The following is a 19705-nucleotide window of genomic DNA, read 5'->3' on the forward strand; positions in this document are numbered from 1 at the left end:
TGGTTATAGCTCGTTTAAACGCAAGAAAGACAAAACTAACTGAAGCAAAGGCCTACTGATGCTAAAATGAAGAATTCGTTTTAGACATAGTCAGCCACTGTAGATTGTAGTCTTAGATATTTTCATTCTTCTTCGTTCTCTTTTTGTATCTCGCAATTTATATCAAAAGATCTCTATTATATGCCCATTCTAGGCAAAGGTCACAAGTATTCTTGTTGGTTGTAAGCTTTGTCACGAAAAATGTCTGCACATGATCCACACATATCTCTTATGCTTTTGAGCTACTGAGAACTGAAATCGTACAAGTGTACAATAGAATACAAAGAAACACAGCGTTACCTAATTATGAATTAATCTACTTCTAATAAATAACGGGATAAATTTCTTCCAAGGGAAAGATATCCAACAAACGTTCCTCGAAGAACTGAATGCCTTACTTCAAAAATCTTAAAATTTTGAGTTAATCCATTTCTAACTGCCAATCATTGAAATAATTTAATGCTTACTTACTAAATAAACGTACCACGGCACATATTATATTTATAGACTGCTTGCCTGCCATTTAAATAATTACAAAGCACCGTTTTCAACATTTCTCATAAAACGGTTATGTAACTACTTATCATTAAATACAAAGAAAAAACCCTAAAGTTATAATTTGATAATATTTGGTTACGGAATGCGTAATGCCGTTCTATACCCAAGTAAAATGAAGTATGGAAGCAATGTATTCGCTTGAAAAAATCGAAAGAGAGTGGTTAATTATTCACAACTTCCTTCTCTTTGTAATGTTATCGAATTCTATCGCTTTAAACTGAATTTTAATCCTTTTAGGTTCTCTTATCTTGGGCTACTTAGCTTTCAACATTTATCTGTAGAATGTTTTTTTCTTTTTTTAAGTTTAAACATCCCATGTTTGTGAACCCAGACTAAAGGGGAAATGAAACGCATAACAATACTCCAAAGAGGAAGGTGAGAAGCCGGTGAGAACTCCAAGAAACCCAAGGAAACTATCGTGATTTGGTACAGAACCGGCAGCTCCAATGCCGGAGATGATCACATTTTCAGTGAGCAACCTTGACCCCGTAACATGATCAGTGTTCAAAGAACAAACGAGAAAATATTATTTTGCCTGCAAATGACATACAAAAATAGCAATAAAGTAGAAGACTTTTTCTCTATAATCTTTGTCCGTGATACAAGTGCATATTATGAGACACTCCACTTTAAGATATAACCTTCTGGGACACGAACATTTATCAGTTAAGTTAATGAGCCACATAATAAAATAAGCGTATGAAGAAAAGTTGAATATATGGTTGGTCTAGTAAGAGTTCTTTTCTGATATGACATACATCAATATTAAAGCAAACGCAATAATTTAAAGGATACTGTAACGTCAACAATCTTATATAGAAAAAAAAGAACTCGATAATCCTTAGTGTGCTCCACATTTGGTATTTTTAATTACTAAAGTGTTTTGTATATAAAATAAAGTTACAGTTTCAAAACCGATATATAAATAAATACTAAAATATCATTTATATCACGAAAACTTTTTTGAGTTAGAGGGGAAAGATATAAATAATTCGGCGAGGTACTGCTCCCTATAATAGGGAACATATGACCGGATATTGACATTACTCAGAAGCGTGTGAGAACTCAATCGTGACACTCAAGGCCTGGTGTAAGGATGTTTACAGAAATTTACCATTACCTTTGCATACTTATGTCAGTACCGAACTGTCATACTTCTCACAACGCTACGCAGTAGGTTGCATTATTTGTGTTCAAATGTTTGCGATTCCAATAACAGAGTTTAAGGTGAAGGAAAAAGGAATACTTAACGAAGTATTGCAAGTGCTGAAGAGAAAATATTTATAAAAAAACATACTTCAGATGAAATAAAACGCATTTAAACGTACCTCAGTGCCTCCGCATTGCTACCAACTTCTCGATTATCATTTTCTTGAACATCCCCTCCGTAATTGTTCTTGTCTCCAATAGTGGAACCAATGTGACTGCTTGACCCTTCCGTGATGTATGTAATATCGGAGGATCTTAGCCTGACGTTACTGCGACAATGTTCGGCATTTACATAAACATCAGCTGTTGGTAAACGCTTCACCAAACATATTGCTTTCGAAGTTAGTTTCCAATCTGATATTGTTTCATCCTCATTACTTTCTGAAGCTATATTCTCTCCTTCCGTTGCACTTTCTCTTGTCTTGTATTCCGAAGCTATATTAAGATAATCTTTATGATCATTAGTGTTACTAATACATATTTCATAATTACATTCTTCAAATGACTCGTTTTCTATTTTCATTTCAACTTTAATAGGAGCATTTTCTGTTTTCGTTTCAATTTTATTACAGATGAAGCTGAAATAATGTGAAGCCATTTTGGTCACACAAAACTGTTCACGTTGGAGATTAGAAACCTTCAGCAGTTAATGTTAGAGAAAAAGGATTAGATCTGAAACTAACAAGAAAATATTATTCGTTTTAACAAAACTTATTAGAGGCTTAAAAGATGACAACAATAATTGCACTTAAGATGAAATTGAATTAGTGGGTGCAACTGTTTGGGATCATACTAGAGATGTAAAAAGTACTTTAAAATATCCGAAATTTTGCTACTACTTATATCAAATAATGATGTACCTAAATACCGAAAATGCAGAACTATATAAAAATATTCAAAAACTCACCAATATACGATTATTTAAAATTTTACCCCTCATCAAACAAAAACTTATTAGGCCTTTGCAGAGTAGTTCTGACACGTGATTAGTATCATACTAAAGAGCTCAACTAAAATATGTTTCGTGCAGTACTCAGGCCTTTAGCATGACGCTAATCATTCATCAAAACAACTCTGCATAAGGAGGTTTATATTCTTGTACTTAAATACGATATATACGCCTATATTTTCTTTTTTTAATATTATTATAATTTTCTTACACATTATTACATTTTACCGAAGTACGATTCTTGTTTTTTTTCTCTTTCCTTTCAAATAAATTTACCAATATTCAACGTATGGCCACTGCTGCATGAAGACAGAAAACACTAAAACCAAAACATCATCTACTGTATTACTAGCTTATATTTTAAAAATAAAACACGACAGCAATGCTATTCAAATTTTAGACAACCTGAAAAGTCGAGATAATTTTTAAATTAATTATTATGACACTTCGCATACCTACGCATTACGTTGACAAACTCTGTACACAATTTGTTGAAAAACAGTACGAAATGACCTCAAGATGCTTGGTTGGAATCTCTATGGTAACTTAGGTTAGGGCGACGTGGCACTCGTAGCGATAGACAGTGGGAATATTCCCAGTGGGACGGAAAATGAAAAATTAGATTTGGTCTAGGAATTAATTCGTGCGGTTGGTACGCACACATTGAAGCTGTAGTACAAACACAAAATACATAAATACCTTAAGAAAAATATTGTCCATCGCTAGCCACCACTTTCGCCCATCTGTCAGGGAATGTACGGATTCCGTGGCGAAAGAAATCCTCATCCTTGGAAGCGATCCAGTCAGAGACCCATGTTTCGATATCTTCTGAAGAAGTAAACCGCTGTCCAGTCAAATCGTTGTTCATGCAATCGAACAAGTAGTAGTCCGAAGGAGCAACGTCTGGTGAATACGGCGGGTGGGGTAAAACTTCCCATCCGACATTTTCTAAATAGGTTTTGACCGGTTTTGCGACATGTGGGCGAGCGTTATCATGTTGAACAATAAGTTTATCATGTCTGTTCTCCCATTCTGGTCGTGTTCTGGCCAGAGCTTGCTTCAAACGCATTAATTGTCGTCGATAACGTTCTCCATTCATAGTTTCACCCGGTTGCAGCAGCTCATAGTACACCACACCTTTCATATCCCACCATATGCACAGCTAAACCTTTGCACAGTGAATATCTCGTTTTCATTGTGATGGACCTGGTTCACCTGGTTTCACCCAGGCCTTTTTACGTTTAGGGTTCTCGTAATGGATCCACTTCTCATCACCCGTAATAATTCGATGCAGAAACCCCTTTCTGCTCTGTCGTTGAAGCAGCAATTCGCAAATGGTTTTTCGTCTTTCAACGTCTCTGTCTTTCAATTCATGTGGAACCCAATGTGACATCTTTTGAATCATTCCCATGGCTTTCAAGCGTTTGGAGACTGTTGTTTGATCAACGCCTAATGCTGCTGCAAGTTGTTCCTGCGGTTGACACGAATCCTGCTCGAGCAATGCTGTCAATTCTTCGTCTTGAAATTTTTTTGGCTATCCAGCTCGCTCTTGGTCTGCCAAGCCGAAATCACCACTTCTAAACCGTGCAAACCACTTCTGACACGTTCGCTCAGCTAGAGCATGGTCACCATACACTTCCACCAAAATACGATGACTTTCAGTCGCACTTTTCTGAATGTTAAAGTAATGCAGCAGGACACCCCGCAAAAACACTTTATCAGGCACAAATTGCGCCATGTTCACTTAACTACAAACTGGTGTTGTTGACGCTTTAATCCACTGCCCTATACTACGAACGATACGCGATGACAGGGGTTTGCAACACATGTGTGGATACACGGAACTGTGGGACGCTCCGTTCGTTGCGCCATCTCTTGTCCACCCGCACGAATTAATTCCTAGACCATTTGTTGAAAAACAGTACGAAATGACCTCAAGATGCTTGGTTGGAATCTCTATGGTAACTTAGGTTAGGGCGACGTGGCACTCGTAGCGATAGACAGTGGGAATATTCCGAGTGGGACGGAAAATAAAAAATTAGAATATTTCAGTTTTTTCCTCCGGCACATAAATTCTTGGGAGGGAATTTATTTCCTTTACTTTATTTTCTAAATTATAGGAACCGTATAACTAATTACTTTGATTTGTTATTATTTACTTCTAGGTTTTAAATTATTTGGATGCTAAAAAATTAAAATTCGTTCACTATACTTTATATAACTAATTAATAATATGATTCTTAGATAATACTAAAAGAGATGGTGATAATCACAACTACCTTACGCGTGGAAAAGATAACTTATCCACTGTGTATCATACAACATCAGCATACGGAAAATAACACATCTATATGGGTGTAAATTTGTCCAATAAACTACCTGGGTACATAAAAAATAGTCATGGAAAGAGTTTCTTTGTGAACTCAGAGCGCAAACTGCTATTATAAAAAACATTTTATACTGTAAATGAATATCTTAGCAGCAAAGTTTGAAACATCCAAAAGTAAATAAATTCCAATTGTATATACTGGATTTATGTCAGCTGATGTAGTTTTATGTATAGTTAAGATGGTAAATACAAACATACAGTAACTAAGATAATAATTAAGTTTATATATATCTATATCTATCTATCTATCTATTTATCTATATCTATATATATATTATTGTTATATAGATTGTAGAATTGGTTTAGCCTATATCTATTTTCACAAGTCGTTGAACACTAGAGCATTGTATTTGTTTTAAATATTGTATCGAAATTATGTACTGACGAGTTCTATATTATTTTGTACAAATGCACATGTAGCATGGTCAACAGAATGATTAATAAATCAAATCTAAATTCCATTTCCATTTGCACTATAAAGAAGCAAAGTACTTACAAATGATGAAAAGGAACCAGTTTGTAAATTAATGTAGAAATTCTGTAGAAATAGAAATACCATAAATACACCCGGAATAAATGTTAGTAATAGACGTAGGTCTGTCTGCTTATCGAAAAGAATCTGCATGTAGCTGATGGTGTCAGTTTGGGGATTTTTCGTTAGGAGAATATCTACTTCAGTCTTAGGAAAAACTGCATTATAAAAAATCTCTGTGCAGTTTTTTTTTACGTGAAGTTAGTGTCATATTTATCTTATTGCATGTCAGCTTCAGAAACTGTAGTCCTTATGACAGTGGCGTAACAAGAACAGGTGAGAGCAGCAGACAATGAAGGAAGACAACTGTAGTTGCAGCTTCTGGTGAAATTGAGTCAGTGGGTTGAGTTGAGTTGATTTTAGTTTAGCGTTCCTTTCAGCAGCGAGGCTATATGAGACGTGGACCTACTGATTAACGTGGAATCCGAACCACATGAGCTCCCGCCGGGAATCGAACCCGGGTCTCCCACGCCAAAGGCGTGTAATGAGTTAGTGGGCTATCATTCTTTGCGATCATACTAGGGATGAAAAAAGTACTGAAAGCAGTACTTTAGAGTATCCGAAATTTTGCTACTACTTGTATGAAAATAATGATATACCTAAATGCCGAAAATACAGAACTATACAGATATATCGAAATCCTCACCGATATTCGATTTTTTTTTTTTTTTTTAGTTTTACCGCTTGTCAAAGAAAAGTCTAACCAATTATTTTCTTCTACTTAAACACGAGATATCATAAGCCTCTATTTTCTTTCCTCGATATCATTATAATTTTCTTATACATTATTACAGTTACTCCAGGTACGATTCTTTCTTACCTCCCTTTTCTTTCAAATAAATTTACCAATACTCAACGTACGATCATTGTTGCATGAGTACAGCAAACGACAAAACTAAAATATCTTCTACTACATCACTAGCTCATATTTTTAAAATAAAACATGACAGCAAAGATAAACAAAAGTTTCCACTTAAAAATGAATAACATTTTCGACATACCGTAATATTTTATGGACAGATTTGCTTCCTGTATCCAGACTTTCGTGTTTAGTCGAATGCATGTAGCGGTAGCAGTTTCTAGTTAAATTTATTTTCTTGTCGTTGCGGCATGCTTTAATTCGCTGGTCTTGCTTTCCTGGATACTTTGAGTTCAGCTTACTCTATAATTCTTCTAGTAACTTATTGTATTTTTTGGTTTTTGGTTCTATTTGCGTTTAGCGCCCAATCTAGTAGCAATGTTATATGAAACATAGACATACTGGCTAAGATTGTATTCTAACATAAGTTCCTACCAGAAATGAACTAGACTTTCACGCAGATGGCGGACAGAATAAGCTTAGAGTATTTACAGAGATCTTGTAAATGATGTAATGGGGTATATATCTTTTTACAGTCCAGCGCTACCTAAATTAATTAACGAAAGATCAAACGTATTACGAGCTTGGGTAGATGGTATATTTTTTAACGAACTAAAACATCTCATAGATAGATACTCGCTCGCATGGTATTTTAGTTTTGAAAAGTAACAATATTTTTCGATATTTAAAGCACCAAAATCAATTTCAATCAAATCTTAACATTGAATTTTTTAATCGGCATATATATTCACAACTAATTCGATAATTTTTAAAAACTTAAGTAAAACTTAATGTCTACAGAACAATGTTACCTTTGTTTTCAACCAAACTTTTAAAATAAATTTTTACTAAATTAAATCCCTGTTCTAATTTATAGCTTTCATGACAAAAAAAAAAAAAAAAAAAAATCTCGGAGCTGGAGCACTTTTTGCGCATATTTTCGAAGATTTACAATAAAATGGATCACTTTGCACACATATTAATTGAAACGTTGTCATTAAAACTGATGTACGACGGATTTAATAAGTAAATGCATATGAAAAACGGCTCTGTTAGATGCTACTTTACAATAGCGGTGTATTTTTATAGACTGTGCAAACTCCATATTTTATGTTTACAAGTGTAGCGTTACTAGTATGAAATCATAAGCAAGTGCTATTGAAACATGTATCAAACCACTTCTCTTCACTGACTTCGTTTACGCTTGTAACTATCTACTCTGACAAGCCTGCTCTCCTTTCACACAGTCCTGCACATGCGCTGCTAAGACTCGGGATAGAGAGCATTTGTGCTTTCTATAGGCTGCAGTACAGGTTGGTGATTTTTTTTACAGTGAAGCTGTTGCGTTATACATCCAGAAGCTATATTTATACGTAAATCGTAAACGAATTGTAAATTTTCAACAATTACTGCTCGTGGTCCCATAGAACTTTATCTAGGCCAAGCGACATACTTTCTTGTTGGCAAGCGCAAGTCCTTCATGGGACAATAAAAAGGAAGTTAGTGAAACAAATATATTTTTTCAACAATTATTTCGAGTAGTGGGCCTAAAGTAAATCTGTAGGTATTTTTTAACTAATGAGCATTTTTTTTTTTTTTTTTTTTTTTTTTTTACAAATATTGGTTTCAATCAGACAATATATTATAGTTGAGTGATGTTCGTCTCAAGTTCCTTTTCCTACGAGACAGTGAATGTTTCCTCCTTGAGCTAAAAAAAAAAATCACCCGGAGTTTTTTCCGATCGGACTACAGGGTTACAGGTGTTTTTCCAGTATTTCTTTCAATCTAAAGCAAAAATCTTCTCAACTCGTCATTACTACCATTAATTTTCGAATGACATACAGGGTGACAGACGACAGGGACGGTTTTTAATGAAATAATACTCAGCCAATTTGAAAATTAATGCACGTTTATTTACACAAAATCAAAGCTCATTATTTGCCATTTTAATTAACGAAGTTCATTACCTGCTATTTCAGTTATTTGTGAAAAATAATGTCGTCAAGGTGATGTCCACAATTTCGAATGCAGGACTCAAGTCTCAACGTTTTCTGGTGTCGTTACACTGCGCCTCGGGAAAGGATGCCTCTTATCCAGTATGTTTCCATTCGATCTGAAATTTATCACCCATCAAATGATCGTATTACGGCGCGGAACAGCTCCATGTTAACCAACATTAAACCGCGCAAGAAACAATCGCTGCATAGCTGTAATAGACTCACCACTTCTCACGAAACTGTCATAGATAAACAATCGACGTTGCAAGTCTCATTGCTCAATAGTAACTGACCAGTTTTTGAGTAAATGAAATGGCTTTTTTCGTTGAGCAGAACTATTCCCACCACAACCACTTCCAACCACCGCACTCTCAGTACTATGCAGTTCAAAACCGTCCGTCTCTCGTGTGTCACCCTGTATTAACACTGAGTACTAAACACGTATGCATAAAGAGGGTCAGGCATACAAAGCCTGTGCTCAGAAGAAATCTTATATTATTCCCTGGATTTCATAGATCGTACTACTAGGTGAAGCGCAAATCGTCTTTACTATTCTATTGGTGTTCTTGTCCGATAGCGATTGTGTCTCGTTTTAGCACAAAAATGGCAAGAAAATATATCTGATAATGTCGTTCCTATATATTTGGAAAAGGAAATTAGTGAACGTGACGGTAATCTTTTTGCAGCAGAGTCACTTCATAATTTGCATACTGTACGACAAAACCACCAGCAGCCAATTTTTCCCTTTGGATTTATGAAAATTATTTGCGAGTGACTGATTGTAAGAAGGAGGGGAACCCAGGAGGAATCTTTCCCAAGATATGCAATTACTAGGCTGATCTAAGCACACACACTAGTGTACCAGATTCGCACTGTTGATTTTTTTACAGGGCAAACGTGCTAATTGTTGGCCACTTAGCACAAATTCGTTTCCTTTTCGTTGTACGTATTCTCTCTTCTACCGAGAATTTAAATACAAAACATGAAAGAATGTATATTTGAAAAATTATTCGTGCAGTTTTACTATACAGATCCATATGTATAAGTACTTGTAAAAGGAGTAGGAGTAGTAATAGGAAAGGGTTAGAAGCCCTGCAGGGGATAGTTGGGTTCTTTTCGCGACATAAAATGAGCAGATTTAAGACTTGGCCAAATGTTTCTGTACATCTTAGAATCTCTGGATTCGTAAAGTAAAACTGAACCAAATTATTTCTTGTGACCTCCGTGAAACCCATCTATGCTAAGTAGGATTTTGTGATGAGAGCAAAATATTCTTGGAAATAATGAGGACCATTAGGAGTACGGAATTTTTATATGAAATACTAACTTTGGCTTAAACTTTAATATACTCGATCCACCTGCGCATCGGAAAGTAAGACCGCTTCAATATAGTGGTGTAAGATAAAGGTAAGCAGCATAGGGGTGGGAGCGCGTTAGCTCAATCTTAAGGTTAGGGAAGTTTTGACATATTTTCATATATTTATTTTTTTTTTCTGAGTGAGTATACCAGCTGAAGCGGGCATTGCAAAGTTAACCTGTAACTTGATTTATAAACATATATAAATTCACGTTGGCACATTGTGATTTTAAATTTTTAAACTCACATTCGTATATTCTCTTCCACAAACACACTAACGGTTAATAAATAAGAGATAAGCAAGGTTACCCATCCTCAAAGCTCATGTGAGCCTCCATGTATTTATATAAATATGTATTTTTTATTGAAATATAGTATACATAAAGCTGCATCAGTTCCCGAAGGAGCAGGACGCTCATCTTTTAGGGATTATTCATTGAGTATGTACGAACTTACAAAGGGGGTAACAAAGCAACTTTTATTTACTTATCGAGTAATACGAAAATAAAAAAGAACGTACCTGTACTTTATATCTGCATGTGTAGTGCCCTTGTACTTTATCTATGACTATGTGTGTGTGTGGGGGGGGGGGGAATTTAACGCATATCGCATGTCTTGTGCACATGGATACTTCTTACTATTGCAGTACGTAGAAAATTTATGGTATTTCATGTAGAAGAGGTAATAGAACACAGAAGAAACGCAGATCAGGTGGTTCTCATGTATACTATTACCTTTTATTGTTATATGTATTTTTTTCTTTAATGAATGGGTTCCCCCAAAGTTACATAGAAATCTGTGCCGTTGGCGCTAAGAGAAACGGATATAGTATACGACAGTGCCTCGTTACTTCCCGAGGACGCACGAAGTGCAGTCTTTTACAGGTTATTCACTGAACATCTAGGAACTTAAAAATGGGGTAAAAAAGCGAGTGTCGTTCACTTTTGTGGTGGTACGAATATAAAGAACAACGTACGTATTTCACTTTTGGGATCGTACAACTTGTTTATTTTGATGCACGGTGAACTCTCTTCAACTGTTTGAGAGTTGTATGCAGTAGTAGCAGGTCTACCGTGATTGATTACCGGTTTTTGAAGGGTTGTTTTGTGAAGGTTTGGTTTCATTCCGTACAGGTTTTTGTGAGCTCGCGTTTTTTTTTTTTTTTTTTTTTTTTTTTTTTTTTTTTTTTTTTTTTTTTACTTTCGCTTATTGGTAATTTGCATTTTCCGGATTTTCTTGCGGGCCGTATAACGTCCTGCAGTTCTAGACGGAGGTTCCGCCTACATGGGGGTTCCATTTTTTTTTTTTTTTGGTTCTGCCTATGTTGACGGAGCTTGTGCTTTGTGTTCTGCAGGTGGCAGTACGGTAGGAAGAAGATGAAAATGGTGATATTTGTACGTATAAGTAAGTAAAGTGCGTGGATCGTGAAGTAAATGTGCGATCTTAATCTTTTTTTATATTTGTGCTTTAAAATCTTGTACTGCAGATCTTGTATTGGAGATAATAAGTGATTTTTTGTGTTGATTGATAGTTTAATGTATTAAAATTTCAGCACGTTGGCGGTAAGCACTTCTATGTTGCTTAGTAGGTCATTGTAGGCATTAACTTTTCCAGACCTTTATATTTCGTGATTAACAATAATATAGCCCTTGTACTTCGGGCTATATGTGCGCTTTTTCGCTTGGTACTCCCTCCCTAATTTTTATTGCATTCTTAAAATGGCCCTTGTACTTACAGATGTTCTTCTAAGAATGTGTTTTTTTTATATGGTATGCGAAGAATAATAATGTGCCCTTGTACATTTTGTATGAGTATATGTGGGGCTTTTGAAACACATATCGCATGTCACGTGCACGTGGATGCTTCTTACTGTTGCACTATGTATAAAAATGATTTTATTACATGTAGAAGTAGTAATAGAACACGCAAGAGACCCAGATCATGTTGTATTCACACTTCATATTGGAGTGTGAATACAACATGATCTGGGTCTCTTGCGTGTTCTATTACCACTTCTACATGTAATAAAATCATTTTCATACGTAGTGCAACAGTAGGAAGTATGCACGTGCACTGGACATAATGAGGTCCTCTTGTATACTATTACCAGAGAAACATCATATAGGTCACAGACACAAAGTTGGACATTAGTGCTGTATTGCTGGACCAATTTGAAAATCGAGAAAATGGACCCAATTGTACTGCATTGAGTTACATCTGGTCGGAATACATTAAGTCACGTTAGATTAAGTAATTAGGCGTGCAGTTTTACCATACGTATGAACAGTATAAGCAGGGGTGTCATTTAGGGAGGGAGGAAGGGGCATTTGCCTCCCTGAGTTTGAGATTTATATAGATTTTATCAATAGAATAGTAGTAAGTCAGTGACAAAAGCGAAATTGTACTTATATCAAGGGGTCTTGCCCCGAAGCCAAATCTAAAATGACGCTACTGGGTATAAGTCGTAGGAGGAGTAGGCGCAGTAGTAGTACTAGTAGGAACAGGTTGGTTTGGTTCTGTTCTCGACATAATATGGCAAATTAAAGACACCCAAATCTTTCTGTACATTTTACAATGTATGGATTCGTACAGTAAAACAGGTGTACCTCTCCGCGAAAAAATCCATCCGCTTCCACGCACAGTGCCGCTTAAATCATCAGAAACAATCCTCAAATATAACACTTATCTGTTACTATTTCCCTTACCCGACTTTCACTCATTCTTCCTCACAAAATTAAAGAATTGATCCGGTAACATTCCTAATATTGGTCCGACTATACAGCAGTTAAACCCAAAATTATTTTACGTATGCTTCACAACGAAAATTTTTTGAAGTGAAAACTAAATTCTCCACGTGCTACCGGTTCCTATGTATGTCCTCACTACTCTTATCTTATTTGTTGCTGGTTTACTTTTGCGCACCAGATTCTGGAATATTTACAGGTAAAATTCAGTACTTTCAATGGAAATACATATTCATAAAGGACAAATTGCGGTACATTGTAAATTAAAAGCTTATATACTCACGTTGGTATATTTTCTCCTCTTCTACAAAAAAATACTCGCGGTTAAAGAAATAAGTAATTAGGGATAAATCCTACAAGTCACAGATGTAAAATTGTTTTATGTATACTTCACAAAGTCGACTTTTGAAATAAAATTGTCCAATTTGTTTGTGGTTCTCTTCTCTTCATAAGACTATTATCAGTCATATAGGTAGGTGCACCAGCTTTCTAGTCAAATGTGCTACTATTGCGAATTGGTCAAATGTGTACCTCATCAGTGGATTTATGATTGAAAAAGAAAATAGAATAATATACAGGACACAATCGGGAAGAATGGACACAAGTCGGGAAAAAAGTCAAAATCAGGAAAAGTCAAAGTCGGGAAAGGAGTTCAGACATGGAAAGAGGGCGAAAAGCCAAGGTGAACAGGGCAAAAAAGTAGAGGAAAGTGGGAAGTATAAAATGAAAAGAGAAGAGAAAGAGTATAATTAGAAGGGAACGTATGTACGTGTAAATGGAACAGAAAGTGTAAGTGTAGTGTAGGTGTATCACTGGGCCCACTTAACTCCTTCCTCTTGGAGCACTACTAGCTACGATGCACGCACTAGCACAGCTGCTGTCGAACTCCCTTGTTTGTGGTTGCTATGGTTCAAGGTATTATTTTTTCCTTGCTTCTCTTCCTTTCCTTCCTATGACTATGCTCTTCAGCAGTGTTGCCAACAACCTCTGAAGAAAATAGGCTAGTGATCTTCAGAAATAAGCGTTTTTACGCAAAACATGGCTAGATTTTGAACTGCTAACCTATAACCCACATTGTAGATTTTAAACCCCCTTTTTTGTGTAGGATTTTAAGAGAGTTATAGTAAACTGTGAAATTTTATTCGTGGATAACTAACAAGCAACATGCATGACTAAATTACAATAAAATCCATCAACTCATCTGATTTGTGAAAATCAGCAGCCATATTATCTGTTTAATTCAAATGAGTAATCATTGATGACATCGCAGGTAGCCGAGGCGCTGGAACTGGATGTACCATCGTTGGATTGTGGATTGGTTGTGTTTATTTAGCCTGCTATTGTCCGAATGTTCAGTAGTACTTCTTTCGGCATGTCATATTTCATATAAACACTTTTTGTTTCTCCGTACATCCACATGAATCATCATAATTGCAGAAAAAATAGGTGCAAATTATGACTCGCCAAAGTTAAACAATCGCCAAAAGTAGCAAAGTACTAATTTACAAATGATGAAAAGAAACTATTTTGTAAAGTAATGTACAATTATGTAGAAACAGAAATAAATAACTATTAATAAACCCTGAACCACCGTTAGTAATAGACGTATGTCTGTCTCCTCTCTCTTTCTCAAATTTCTGAAGAGGTTCTCGAACTTTTTTTACATGTGAATTAACCCATGGAATTTCGAGAAAAGTACAGGAATAAAACACGTGTGTGGCAACGTTACATGCAAAATTAAAAAACAGGAAAGTATCTTGTAAATATTGTGAACATACATATTTATGTGAAAATGTTGATAAAATGTTGGGACATGTGAGTCCTGGCAGTTACCCAACCTAATTTGCTTATAACACTTAAAAATTTAATATGTTTGTAATATTAGTAGTAGAAGTTTAGAAAATCCACTAACATGTAAGCTTAAACCGTTTAGCGGTTTAAAAGTACGTGGCCTTACGATTTTGGAAACATATTTACTTTCATGGAACATATTGTAAAAAATATCAATTTTCGTACTCTCTAAATATAACAAAATATTAATAAAATAACATCGTTGAATTAATTACGGTTACGGATACGGTTACGGAACGGAACCCGTTGAATTAATTAAATTAGTTTTTCACCTATATGCATGTTTTAGAGCACTATTGCTTTGCTTCGGATATTAACCCTAGCAGCACAGACCATCGGGCCGATGTACTTTTATAGTCGGCATCGTCCATTTATGGTCTTGTCTTATTCAGGACAATGTAGCACGTAGGCCCTATGTTCGATATTCTCGGAAGTTGTCAGTTATTTTTATGCCTTAGTATGTTTCTGGCGAAGATATGCCCAAGAAGTCGGATTGAGTTTTCTCGTGGATAACATTTTCGGCCTGCTTCATGACTCCAAAAATCTGGTATAGCATTCTCTACGAAGTACTTCAACTTTAAAAACAGTCGTTTATCAAAATTCACTTGGAACATTTCTAGCCCGTAGAAATTTAGTTTGCCTTCTGTAGTATTTTCTGTCATCTACTATGGAGTAAATTTTCAGTTAGGAGGCTTTTAGGTGTTTCTCTGTTTTGCGTAGTCATCGATATAATAGGCTGAAATTACAGACTGAAAATTCTGCCTTTGCTCACCACCTCCTTTATCCGTACAAGAATCAAGGTTTAAATTTGAGAGTTCTTTCACGTCAAATCAAACCATTTAACTAAAAGAAATTGCCTTACCATCGCAGATTTCAATGATTTTTCTTACATTAGTACTACCTTTGGAGGGTAAGAAAAATCCCAATTTTAAGATTTATCGAGCCGCGCTGGTTTTGGAAACATAAATTATTGAGAATTCAGAAAGGGCCAAATTTTTATACACCTTCGTACACAAATATATCTATATCTGTAACTCTTTGTGCTTGCGAGCTAAACTTTGACTCATTTTAAATTTACTGAAATAGGCTTTCATATGATTTATAATTCAATAGAATTTTTTAAAATGTATTTTTCTAAGATTCTCAATTATCAAATTTTGATTTCTCAGAAACAGTAATTTCAAAAATGTAAAAGAAAAATCTCAAAAGGTACAACATTCTGTTATATCTTCTTAAGTTTTATTATGAGATCGTCACTAATCAGGTGATACGAGGAATACTAGTTTAGCATGTATTTAAAAATTGCATAAATTTTATGATGCTGTTCAAAAAGTTCCCCCACATTCTCTTCAAAAGTATTTTAGTTGCGATCTCAGAGAATTCAATCACTAAACACATATAAAGACAAAGTATCTAACCTTAGCTAATCCGTTTTCTACCATTTGAATGATCTGGTTTGTTTCTATGTAGGAGTCATGATTTAATATTTTGATGAAAAGGGATCATCAAAATTTAAATAGAAAATATTGAATTGAGCAGAATGGAATATATATTTACTCTCCAACCCCCCCCGAAAACATTTGGACGTGGATTTTTCATCTTGAGACTGTAAAAGGGTGTCAAAGTGTGAAACTACAATTTTTTTTTTTATCAACACATCCAAGTGGGGCCAGCGTCAATGATAAATAGGAAGCACGCGGAAGTGGTAAACTGTTTGGAAGCGACGATATCTCCCAACTTATGTTCAGAGCCGTAGCTAAGGGGGGGCAGCGGGGCGCCCGCCCCGGGCGCTGATAGCAAGGGGGCGCCGAACGAGCGAGGAGAAAGAAAAAGTGGTGTTGGACATGAGTAAAATACGATTCGCCCCCAGAAAGTATTGGCGCCCTATTAGATCAATATTGCTGTCGGTTATCAATGAAATACGCAGATTTCTTAAAAATTTTCTTGCTCGCTTCGCTCGCAATCCAAAAGTTTAAACAAGTCATAAGTTTTTACTTATTACTTAAAGGGTTTATTATAGATGATTTCTTAATAACAGGTGGTATACAAGGTCCCGAATAATGACTTATAGTGTATGCAGGACAGTGGCGTATTTACGATTTTGTTTTGGGGGACTTTGCTAACTTTCGGGTGGGGCTTTGCCTGAAAATGTGAAAATTCTGCAAGATATTTCATATACTTTACTATAATAAGTAAGATTTCGGGAGGGGGGTTAAGCCCGGAAGCCCCTTAAATACGCCACTGATGCAGGAGCATTTTTAAAATCAGAAAGAATCAAAGTCGTGTTCGGCATTTAACAGCGATGAGTTTGCTTAGTTCAAAACGTTTTTTTTTTATCTACCCAATCGGATTAATCATGACGCACAATGGGGCCAAAGCACTGAATTCTTGGCAAAAATAAGAATTCGCAATATGAAGCAGAAAATTGAAAGAAAACCAATTAGTTCGGTGTGTGTAGTGGCTACAATAATGTTATTTCGACATTATTTCATCAAAAGCATAGTGTTTTACATCATAAAAGGAAATAGGTCTACTCCTTATATTCGCGCCTAAATTATATAACAGATTATATGATTGGCATAAACAAACGCGTGGGCAATATGCTTTGATTTGGCAATTTACGATTGGCTTATATTCTAACGCATGAAAGGAAAAAGTGTACTTATTCATTTTACAACTGAAGAGTAATAAAATTGAAGAAAAGTTCTTGCTTCTCAAAATTATTTCAAACTTGTGGAGGATTCGTTATGACAATGAAGATGCAAGGACGCTTCAATACATAAAAATTATCTCATCACAAGTTCTCGATATGGATATATTATCAGATATATTAAACATATTATGATCTACAAGCATCAGTAACTTGTTCAGTTTGTTTTATATATTGCATCGTGCATTACTTGAGCTCATTTCAGGGCTTGATTGGAACATTCTCAGTTGGAGCGAGCGGAGGCTCATTACAGTTGATTCCAATGTCACTTCTGTGCACGCATCACAAAAAAAAAAAAAAAAAAACAATATTAAATTGATCAACACCATTTTTAACATGGTTCTACCTTATGGTCCATAGATTGTTTAGCATTGGCGTTTCAAAATGTCACCACCATTAATCAAATATGTTTGACTAGAGTTTAGTTCTGTTGGTGAATGCCAGAGAAGTATGACTAGATGTTGGAAACAAGATGGGTCCTGGAGGCGAAACCCCCAACGAGGTCTGGGGGCAAAATTCTCAGAATCGACCTATATTCAACTTCGTCACTGCGTGCATGGGGATAACACGTCTAATAATCTAACACTTACTCTCACATTCATTCCAGCTAAATTCAAAAGCAGCATTGCATCCAGAATGCGGTTTTCCTCAAACATTTTCATGCGCTATACTTCCCAAAAGTGCAAATATGTGCAGGTTTTCTCTTTGCATACAGTAAGAACAATGTTTCCGCTACGGCATATTAAAAAATCACATAGGGTGAAATGCACAGTTATTGGCCACTTAAGGAAAATTTTGACTTTGGTGTTTAGTGGTGCCCTTATTTCTTGCAATTTAAAACTAATCTTTTTTAAGTGGACTTATAGGGATATTAGCTTTCGATTTCGGTTATTCTTTTTGCTCTAAGTTATACAACATTTTTACAGAATCTCTTTTTGTAAAAGTATGCGAAAATGTACAGTAATTGGCCACATTTTTTAGTGATTGGCCGGGGTTTGTACTAGTGATTGGCCACTAAACGCAATCAAAAATTTTTGAGCTTAATATGAGTACAATTTTGTTCTACATGCTAGAAATTAAACACCAAGGTCACTTATTATATTGACAAAAGTAGTTTAGGATTGTGAAAATGAAACAATGCATTTTGTGGTTATTTTTTTTAAAAAAATCTATTAATTTCTAGTTATCAAAATATTAATTTCTATGTATTATGTTTCTTTTACAGTTTTAAAAGTTTACAATGTAGAAATTATGAGAAATACAAAAGTAACTTTACTTGAAAAATATTTGAATATTATATAAATTAGGCCTAAATAATATAAAAACAATAAACAGTTCTTACAGTTAGTCCTTCTTTCATATCATACTTTTTGTAACACTCTTTCAATTAGCTTTTGCAATTAGTTCCAATATTTCAGCCAATGACTCTGTATCACTGTCACCAATCTCGAAGTTGCTAGGTACATCACTTTCATCATCAATGTGGAAACACTTGGGGCATACATAAATATCATCATCTGATGAGAGTGCAATGTTTGGTTGATGATTTCTGGGGACACATGATTCATGAGTCGCATTATCACATTCGCTACAGATTAACAGATGCTTAGAATCGCTACCTTTACAAACAAAACATTTCTTAAAACTTTCGAAAGTGTTACTGAGATCTAATTTTCTTTTTGTTCTCTTTCTTGGGGCTAGTGACTTCATCGTTGCTTTGGAATTTCTAGTTTCCTCTCGTTCTGTCTTTTTTTGCGTTCTTTGTCCTCATTTAATTTAGCCTTTTCTGTTAGTTTCTTTTCACATAACATCCTGTATTTTTCTGACGTTATTGCATAAGGCATTCTTTCTATGTTCCTCTTTCCTTTTATTTAGGGGTTTCGGGCCAGGCCAAGTATTCCATTATTTGGGAATGCTGGGTTTCCAAAAGAGGGTTTTCTTTTTCTTAGGTGAAACTGCACTGCTAATGCTTGGTAAAGGATCGATTATTCCAATGTTTTCACTCTGTTCGTGAACACTTTCATCTTGCACATAACCATCGTTCTCAATATTCGTCTGTATTTGTTGTGTTGCATTCGGGCTGCTTTCCACATCAGCACTATTAGTTACACTCAAATGGTTTTGATTGATAAATTTCCATATATTGTACAAGATGACAAACTTGTTGTCTTCATTTACATCTTTCTGTTGAAGGCCATTTCTATCGTTTTCTTCAATTTTTGAATTTTATTGTTACCTACAATACTGCAAAATTTCTCAAATGAAAGAACGGGAGTGTTTTCTGTTAACTTTGTGCTCACTTTTGTTCCTGAAGTTGTTAGACATTTAGAATAATCAACGACATTAGGATCCCAAGGTATCAACCCACGTGCTCTAAAACCGTTAATGATTACTGCAGGTCTTAAATAAGTTTGTATTACATTCTGTAATACTTCGGCAAATGTTACCTTTGTGAGTACACAATTAGGATTTTACCTGTACCAATCGCTAACAGCTTTCTTCCAACCAGAT

At 35.3% G+C, this 19705-nt stretch overlaps 1 protein-coding gene across 3 annotated transcripts in view; it reads right to left on the reverse strand.

Moving 5' to 3' along the window:
• Positions 1–13542, reverse strand: part of LOC145665190 (uncharacterized) — a 29979-nt gene extending 16437 nt beyond the window's left edge. The window contains exons 1-2 of one of the 3 annotated variants that reach the window (XM_081732483.1): positions 12917–13542; positions 1926–2484 (exon numbers count right to left, since the gene is read on the reverse strand). In XM_081732483.1, coding sequence (XP_081588609.1) covers positions 1926–2404 — 479 coding nt within the window. In that variant the 5' untranslated portion in view covers positions 2405–2484; positions 12917–13542. Of the gene's footprint in view, positions 1–1925; positions 2485–12594; positions 12893–12916 lie in introns of those variants that run through there. The other 2 variants (XM_081732477.1, XM_081732481.1) reach the window with 2 other exon arrangements.
• Positions 13543–19705: the final 6163 nt, after the last annotated feature.

The sequence above is a fragment of the Thermobia domestica genome, chromosome 1, assembly GCF_964235325.1.
Source record: "Thermobia domestica chromosome 1, izTheDome1.hap1.1, whole genome shotgun sequence".
NCBI lineage: Eukaryota > Metazoa > Arthropoda > Insecta > Zygentoma > Lepismatidae > Thermobia > Thermobia domestica.